We start from the raw sequence: 9,180 nt of genomic DNA, 5'->3' as shown, positions 1-9,180 counted from the left end.
GCTGCGGGTAGCAGGGCTCCCGTCACACCGGCTGGCGGGTTGTGGCGGTGCCAGCCGGCGTGTGCGAGTGCCCGCGTGCCCGCGCCTGGGCGGACCGACCCGGAGCAGCGGGGCCGCTCGCCGGGGGAGGCGGCTTCGCACGGGCGCCTCGCCCGCCGCCGCGGGGGCTCCTCTGCAAACTTGCGGCGGTCGCCGTCCCCCTCGCGGCGCCCACGCCTCGCCATCGGAGGGCAAAGGCGCCCGGCTCGCGTGCGGGGCGCGGTGCCCGCGGCCGGCCGGGGCGGCGGAGCCGGGCCGCGCCTTCGCCCTTGGCCGGCGCCCCGGCGAGCCTCATGCAGCCCCCTCGCTCGCCGCCGCAGCTGCCCGGCTGCCCGGGGCAGGTCCGGGACCCGAGCCGCTCTGCCGAGCGCCTGAGCGCGGGCGGCGGTATGCCCCGCGTCGCCTGAGAGCGCGCCCCGTGCCCCGGCGGGAGCAAGAGGCGGGCCGAGCCGGGCGCCCCGGGGAGCGCAGGGCGCCCCACGCCGCCGCCGCCGCCGCCCGCCCGCCCGCTCGGTCCGCAGGCCCGGCCGTGCCAGTCTCGGGCGCCCGAGTGCCGCGGGGCCGCCAGCCAGCCGCCCGTCTCGGCGTCAGGGGCATGGAGGAGCGGCGGGCTCGGAGCCGCGCCCCTGAGTCCCCGAAACTTCCGAGCGGGCGCCCGTCCGCGCCGCTGCCGCCGCCGCTGCGCCTGCCGGCCTGAGAGCGGGACCATGGATGAAAGGTTCAACAAGTGGCTGCTGACGCCGGTGCTCACTCTCCTCTTCGTGGTCATCATGTACCAGTACGTGTCCCCCTCCTGCACCAGCTCCTGTGCCAACTTCGGGGAGCAGCCGCGCGCGGGGGAGCTCGGCCGGCCCGCCGCCCCGGGTCCGGCCCGCGGGGCGCAGGTGCCGCGCGCAGATGGCGAGCGGCGGCCCCAGCTGCCCCCGCCGCCCCGGGGGCCGCCCGAGGGGCTCCGAGGGGCCGTGGCGCCCGAAGACGACGAGGAAGAGCCGGGGGACCCCGAGGGGGAGGAGGAGGAGGAGGGCGAGGAGGAAGAGGAGCCGGACCCCGAGGCCCCGGACAACGGCTCGCTGCCGCGGTTCCTGCCGCGCTTCAACTTCACCCTGAAGGACCTGACCCGCTTCGTGGATTTCAACATCAAGGGGCGCGACGTGATCGTGTTCCTGCACATCCAGAAGACCGGGGGCACCACGTTCGGCCGGCACCTGGTGAAGAACATCCGGCTGGAGCAGCCGTGCAGCTGCAAAGCCGGCCAGAAGAAGTGCACCTGCCACCGGCCCGGCAAGAAGGAGACGTGGCTCTTTTCCCGCTTCTCCACGGGCTGGAGCTGCGGGCTGCACGCCGACTGGACGGAGCTCACCAACTGCGTGCCGGCCATCATGGAGAAAAAAGACTTTCCCCGCAACCACAGCCACACCAGGTACTGTGCGCTGCGCCGTCCGGCTCCCTGCCCCGTCCCCGCCCTTCTCTCCCGGGTCCCGGCCCTGGGCCGCCCCGCGTCGTCGGGGGTGGGGGCGGGGGGCTAGGTAGTTCCCCAGCGGCTTCCAGCGCTTGGGGCGGAGGCTTTGAGAGGGGGTGAGAAAGCTCTGGATAGTTCCCTGGTCTTGAAGTGTCTCCTCCTACACCCTCTTCTCGTACCCCCCCACCCCCCTTTCACCTTCAAATGTGCCCGGAGCCTTCGTGTGACTCCTTCCTTGTGCCTAGCACAGGGTGGCGTCCCTCTGAGCAATGCTTGGACAACCTTGGAGGGGCGAGGAGGCCTGGGCTAGAGGAGCGAGGTGGAATTTTGTACTTAAGTTCTGTGGTTGGAAACCCAAACCCAGTAAAAGGCAGAGGAGTCAGGCGTGGAGACGCAGGGCAGGAGTTTTCCAGGCACGGTGAAGCTGGAGAGGAGTCTCATTCCTCTGTAAGTGGCTCTTGGGGGGCTGCTCGACAGCTCAGGAAACAATCCTCTTGGTGGCACTTTGAAGGATACATGTTCAAATTCCTGCTGTACCTTGATAACCCTAATTCTGGAAATGGTTTTTGTTGCTGAGCAGTGCCAGGATTTTGAATGCTGTTCTCAGCAAGATTTCTGCTTTCCCACCCCAGGCCAATCCATCTACTCGTTCCAAAAGTATTTGTTAAATGCCTACTGTGTGCCTGGCAATGTGCTACATGCTAAGTGGATACAAAGATATAATAAGCAAAATCCCTTCCTTTCAGGATAGAATGGTCTTCTCCTCGCTCCCCCTGTTCAATAGTAATACTGCTGAGAATTAGGAAAGTTTGACATCTTAATAGCCAATGAAACTGCTTACATTATTAACATCCTTTGAGAGAGGCATGGGTTTAGGAATCTGGTTGAATGTTCTCTCTGTCCATTGCAATTTGGAGATTAATCTGACACGCTTGCTCAAGGGGCTAAAATATTAAAAGCTTGGAACACTAGTTTATTGAAGTTTTTATCACAAAGGTTTCAAACAATTTGGTGTAAGGAAATAGGAATTTAAAAACTCAAGCCCAATATGTTGATATCGGATAGTTTTTGCATTTGACGTTATGGGAAAGCTTCATTTACTGGCAGCTACCCAGATTCTGGAATTCACCACCACTGAAGCATCTAATTCTACTTCATTTCTCCAAGAATGAGCAAAATTTCATTATGGGATTTTTTACTCTGGCAGTTTTTCAAATGCGTTCTCTCCTCCCTGCTCCTTTCCCTGTTTAATGGAAATTGGTTAGAATAAAAAATGGTTAGACTTGGAATGAAGGCATTAGACTTCCTTAGTATATTTTAAAGACCTTCTACTTTAAAAATTTTTCTAATTGTGTAGTATTTTAGATCCTGCCCCTCTATTTTAGCTTAAAACAGTTTTTCAATTAATTACTACTTCCATACTTCCTAACAAACAAGACTATTACTTCAGTGAGAGAAAATCACTGCTACATTTTACCCAAAATTGTACTTTTTGGATTTAGACATTTATATATTAATTCCTGAATGACCCCAAAGAGTTTGATAGTCTGATTTCCAGCTTCCATTTCACCCAAACTAGAGACTTGGATTATCACATAGAAACGTCATAACAGCCCTTCAGTAGGTATCAGTGTTGTTTTCTACTGATGTGTATAAAAGTCTTAGTGAATAGGTTTGAGATTTTGGAGGAATTAGAGATTATGGAATCTAAAAATAATGGGATTTTTGCTTAATGACGAAATGCTGCTGCTGCTACAGACCCAGCGTAGATTATAGCAGTAAAGTTTCACTTCTGAAGGAAATACTCAGCATCTCTTTACTCTGTGATGTAGGAAAATTCCACCTTTGCTACTTGAACATATGGTTTCTATAGCACAGCCAAATGCTTTTCTTTGTTCAGCAGTGGGCCATGAACATTCATTTCTTCCTGATTCACAAGCTATCAGATAATCACCCTGCACTGATTCACTTTTAAAAAAATTTTTAATTTTTGTGGGGGAGTATATTTTTTAGGGGGGGGGGTAGCACTTTTTATGATTTTTCCTCCTTTTCTTTCTCACCCCTCTCTCCCCTTCCTGGTGCGCAGTGACTTTTCCTCTCCAGATGCTGTAGGAAGGAATAGACATGGTTTAGGTGAGGTGCCCTGCATCAAAAGCTATGGAGAAAACATTGAAGAGATGTTCAGTAGCATCTTCCTCACACAGAAGATTGAATTAGCTGTCTGTCATTGGAATGCCTGTGTGCAGCATTCTACAGTCAACTAGATTAGCCTGGATAATGGAGGGTTCATTCCCACAATGCAAAATGGCAGATAATCTATTGCTACATAATGGGAACAAAGTTCTTCTTCAAATAGGGCTGACTCAAAGCAAAATTTAGAAGATCATGTTAATTTTACTTCCCTAGTCTCATTGCATTTGGTACCTCCCTGGGCCCCCCCATTCCCCATTTCTCACAGGGATAAGTGCTTTTGTGAGTCACGTAATGGGCCAGGGCAAGGATTCTGGAGTCAGATGGATATGGCTCTTGTGCTTACTGGCTATATAGCCAGCAGTAAGTTACTCTTTCTGAGCCTCAGATTCTTCATCTTTAAACATAGGTAATTATTAGTACTTCTGTCAAAGAGGTGTTGTGAAAACTAGGTGAGAAATGCATGCAAAGTGCTTAGCATAGTGCCTGTTCATAGTATAATATGCTGCAATACAGTATTTAATACTTAACATGCAGGCTTATAGTAGTACTTAGACATTTGTTGTTAACTGTAATAAGAATATTTTCCCCAATCAAGGCCTTCTTTAATAGAAGGATCTGAGGTCAACTCTTTAAAGCCACTTAGCATAAATGGTCCCCAGTAATTTATAGAGATGTCATTTTATGATTGTTTATCTTGAGAAAGAATCCTGAGTTCAAAACATCAGAAATAAATGGAAAATTACAGACATTTGGGAATCAGACATTGCAGGGGACAGGATGGAAAGTGAGGATGGGGGGGGGGCACACAATATAATTGGGTATATCTTCTGTTGGTGACAAGAAACACTGTCTGGCATGGTGGGAGGAGGTGAGAAGTGGGAAGCAACTCTAAAGGGAGTTGAAGGAGCCATCACATGGATTATAAGATCTAGGAAGGAGAAAGGCCTGGTGGCTGGCAGTTTGGATCCAGCACAGAGAGCATTGCTGACCACAGAAACTGGTTAGCTAATAGGATGGGAAGCTAATAGGAAGGTGGCACATCTTATGACCTCTTTTTATCATATCACTGATGATTGCTTGCCATTATTTTCTTTTGCTTTTTCTCCAATTACGTACTTCTTTGTTACGGTATGTTTCCTCCCTAAGCATACTTAGGTTTTTTGAAGACTGTTCTTTAGAGTTGTTGAGTATGGATAGAATTATATCATTTTTTTGGCTAAAAAAGACTGAAGAGATAATGTAGTCCACCATTTATATGGCGATTGGGTAATCTAATCTTAAGGAGGTGAAATGATATGTTTTTTCCTAGGACACTCATGTCTTCATTTTAGTGAGTTATATTCAATGTTTTGCCTACTGTTTACTATGAAAAGTAGAGGGAAGAGTGTCTTACGCACCTATTGTGTGCTAGACACTATGATAGTTCTAGGAATTCAGTTTTGGACAAACAATGTCAGCTCTATGAGCTTAGGCTCTTAGGAAAATAGATCTTGATCTTTTTTGGTAAGTGAGTATCACTCTCATTCTTAATGCTAGAAAGAGATTCCATACCAACCTTTTATAGGGTAGGATGGCAGTTGTTCTCTTTTATGAACTGCATTCTGTTGGTCCTAGAGTATTAGAACCTCGTGGATATTGTATTAGACAGGACCCTCTGTGCTGCAAATGGTACAAACCTAACTCAAGTTCAGTTCAATCAGAGGGGAATTATTGGCTTAAACCAGACCATAGGAAAGGTAGGGGTAGAGTTGGTTTCAAGAATGACTGGAACTGGAGATTTGGGGTCTTTTTCCCCACACTCTTTTGCATATGGACCTCATTTTGTCAAATTGGCTTATTTCATGATATGGGTAAATGGCTGTCATATCTAATACCTCCACAAGCAGAGAGGGAAGCAAGTCTTGTCTGAGTTCCAGCTTGGAATCTTGGGGAATGACTCTGATTAGTCCCAGTAGGAACTTGTGACTATTCTTGTGGCCAGGGGGGTAAGGTTCTCTGATCCACCTTGTATCAGAGGTGGTGTGTGTGAGTATGTGTGCGGGTGATTACAAGAAGGGCAGCTAGCATAGACATGGCTTCTGGGTGGGCCATTGGGTTCTAAACTTCTAGACAATCCTTCCAATTGTGTCAATTATAGGTGTAAATGAAGGAGAAATAAATAAATCTTCAGCTCTCTTCTTTGCATTCTATTTAGGACACATTATTAAAAAAAAAAAAGATTTTAGAGAGAGGAAGAGGGAGGGAGAAACATCGGTGTGAGAGAGGAACATCTATCCATTGCCTCCTGCTTTCTCCTGGATTGGGGCTGGGGATTAAACCCACAACTGAGGTATGTGCCCTTGACCTTTTGGTGTATGGGATGATGCTCCTACCAACTGAGCCACTCAGCCAGGGCATACAGGATAAATTTTAAGTCAAACTACAGCTCCAGTTTATTTGCAGCACCTGAGAACCATGTCATATAATGAAGGAATTGATCATATTTAATAAGGAGATGGGAAAAATAAAGAAAGACATAAAAGTTGTCTTTAAATGCTCACAGGAAGAAGATGGAGGAGACTTGTTTTGTATTTCTCCAAAGGACAGAACCAGGATAGGTGAGATAGGAGTGATGGGATAAGAATTTCAACTCAGAGTAAGAAAGAACTTTATACAATTTGTAACTGTCTAAAACGAGAACGAACTCTTTTGTGAAGTGGCGTGCTCCACAGCAGTGAAACCTTTAGATCTGGCTGATTTACCACTGATGTTGTAAAAGGAAATCCGTCCTGGGTTAAGAGCCCAAGCCTGTATGGCCTTTTATTTTAAGGTTTGCATTCTAATCTAAGCTGAGTTCAAGGTAACTTCCTCCTCCCCTTTCCTGTCCCAAGCAGAGAAAACAAAACAAACATACAGACAAACAAAAGGATTATAAATGAACTGAACAGTTCTCAATCAATTGTGAATATTTCTACCAACGAAATTTTGGTCAGGCACACTCTGACAATATAGACTGTTTTATATACTCAGGACCAAGAACAATAAATAGATCCTGTGTACTAGAATGTCTGCTTAATAATAAGTATAAAAAGGTAAGATGAGAAAATATAACACAACTTGCCACAAAAGACCGTAACCACTTTGAAACAACATCTAGTTCCTGCTTTTCCTTTAGACTGCAGGCTAAAATATAAGGAGGCTGTAGAGCTCTGTTTCAAAGACAGTCTAGAATATTATGGCTCCTACTGCTTTCTAAAGCATAATCTTTTTGATGTCTCTTCTAATTAGAAATGTTGAACTGCCAAAAAGGTTAATTTTCACCATCAGGTTTGTGCGCAGTGTAGAAGCTAAGGAGTTGGGAGATTGTTCTGTCTATATGCCGTATCCACTTATATGTTCATTTCCGGGCTCGTAATGTATTGCTTCTGGTTCAAACCACCAATATTTGCTATAAGAAGAAGAAGGTTGAATTAAACCCATTCAGTTTTTTGAGTTGTGGAGATAAGGCTGGAGGCGGTAAATGGTAATAGATGATTTATTTGTCTGCCTTTTCCTTGCTGGTTACCTTGGGATTTTTGAAAGGGTTGATTTTAGAGAAAATAAATATTCATGCAATAATTGGAAGCTAGGTAAATTTAGCCACTAACAATGTAGATTTGCTTAATCTTAGACTCTTATATTATTATTCCCCAAAGCTAATTATTATCATCTCATTTTGACTAAGGACAATCAGAGGCTTATGGCATCTGAAAGTTATTTATGCTTGATAATGAATTAAACAGGTTTAATTGAGACTGGCAAATCCTAATGTGATTTTAAGTCATGAAATAAATTAATTATTGGGCCAAGAAATAAGTTTAGTATGAAAACAATTAAATGGGGAACCCAAATTAGTATTTTGTAACAATCATTTATCTTGTTTTTGAGTTTGTTAAATTATGGACATCATGTATATATTCTGTTGATTTTAATTGACTGATGTAATTTATTTTAATTATAGCTAAGAATTTAACTATCTGTTGGGAAGTCTACTAAGCATTTAACTTAGACAGTGTTATTTGTTTATACTTTCCTCTAGCAAATATCGTTGCTCAGTAGAACACAGGTACAGTTCCTAGCACAGAGACTGACCTATAGAAGATGCTCAATCAATGTCAGCTAAAAATGTATTGTATGTTATAGATTACCTTGTAAAAATATCAGCATAACTTGACAAGATGGTGTGTTGTTTTTTTAAAAGATGAAATTATTAAACATTTTGTATCATGACTCTCTTATTTCAGGTGCAAATTCTTTTTTTTTTTTTTTTTTTTAACCCTCACCTGAGTATATTTTTTTCCACTGATTTTCAGAGAGAGTGGAAGGGAGAGAGGGAGTGAGAGAGAGAGAGAGAAGCTTCCAGGTGAGATAGACACATTGGTTGCCTCTCGCATGCACACCGACTGAGGATCACCGACTGAGGATCAGTTGTGGGGATCAAGCCCACAACTGAGGTATGTGCCCTTGGCTGTAATTGAACTCAGACCCTACAGTCTGTGGGCTGATGCTCTAACCACTGAGCCAAAAAGGCTAGGGCAGGTGCAAATTCTTATGTCTAATATCAATTGTTCATAGTTGCCTTCCATAATTAACAAGATATCAACTGCCCTGATTTTCTAGAAGAGGAGTAAAAGTAAGTATAGAGACCAGGGTTTACTGGATCATTTGAGAACATTATGTCACAAATCAGAAATTCATAGACTTGCCCCTTAGGAAGGTTAATCTCATCATTCATTTCACTTTGGGAAAAATTGCCTAAACAGAGAGCATGGGAACTTTGATGTAGGATGGAGGGATGAAAAAGTATAAATACTGTAGACTCTGGATTACTATTGGTCAAAATTAGATGGTTGAGGTGGTTGTGGCTCGAGATGGTGATATTGGAGAGCAAAGGGAGGAGACCCTGGGTTAGGAAAAAATTCCTCAAGAGAAATTCAAAGAAATCAGTGACAAATTTATCACTTACTGAAAATTGTGGCGATGCTCAATTTGTGAATGTAATTAGGGTAATGTTTAAAAGCATGGGCTGTGAAGTCAAACTAGCTAGACTTTAATCTGGCTCAATCACTTATTGTCATTTAGCCCTGAATAAGTCAGTTCTGTGCTTTGTACTCCAATTTCCTTCTCTGGAAAATGGGAGGAATATCACTATCTCATGGTGAGTGCCACAGAACCGGACACATAGAAGAGTTAGCCAGTATTTTCTGATTGGACTTGTCTTATACGTTCATGCTCTTTTATGTAAAAACAAAAGGATACATAAACATGTACTATCCTTTTTGAATCTGGAACTTTTCATCCTGAATGATGCAGAAATGAATTTGCAAGGATTTAAAGCCATGAATGATACAAGTAAATGTTAATTCTTAAGATACCATGAACACTCAATGGGCGCTTAATGAACATTGTTGAATGGAAACTTGTGGTCTTTTTCTTCAGCATATCATTTTATTTTTTATGGGAAATTAATG

At 45.1% G+C, this 9,180-nt stretch overlaps 1 protein-coding gene across 1 annotated transcript in view; it reads left to right on the top strand.

Annotated features, from left to right (window-relative positions):
- The first annotated feature begins 746 nt into the window (after positions 1–746).
- HS6ST3 (heparan sulfate 6-O-sulfotransferase 3) overlaps positions 747–9,180 on the top strand; it is a 624,059-nt gene continuing 615,625 nt past the window's right edge. The window contains exon 1 of the mRNA XM_087814268.1: positions 747–1,459. Coding sequence (XP_087670394.1) covers positions 747–1,459 — 713 coding nt within the window. The remainder of the gene's footprint in view (positions 1,460–9,180) is intronic.

This window comes from Miniopterus natalensis, chromosome 2 (genome assembly GCF_054644295.1).
Source record: "Miniopterus natalensis isolate mMinNat1 chromosome 2, mMinNat1.hap1, whole genome shotgun sequence".
Classification (NCBI taxonomy): domain Eukaryota; kingdom Metazoa; phylum Chordata; class Mammalia; order Chiroptera; family Miniopteridae; genus Miniopterus; species Miniopterus natalensis.
Note: the sequence above shows the minus strand (reverse complement) of the source record. Positions and strands in the feature narration are given on the sequence as shown.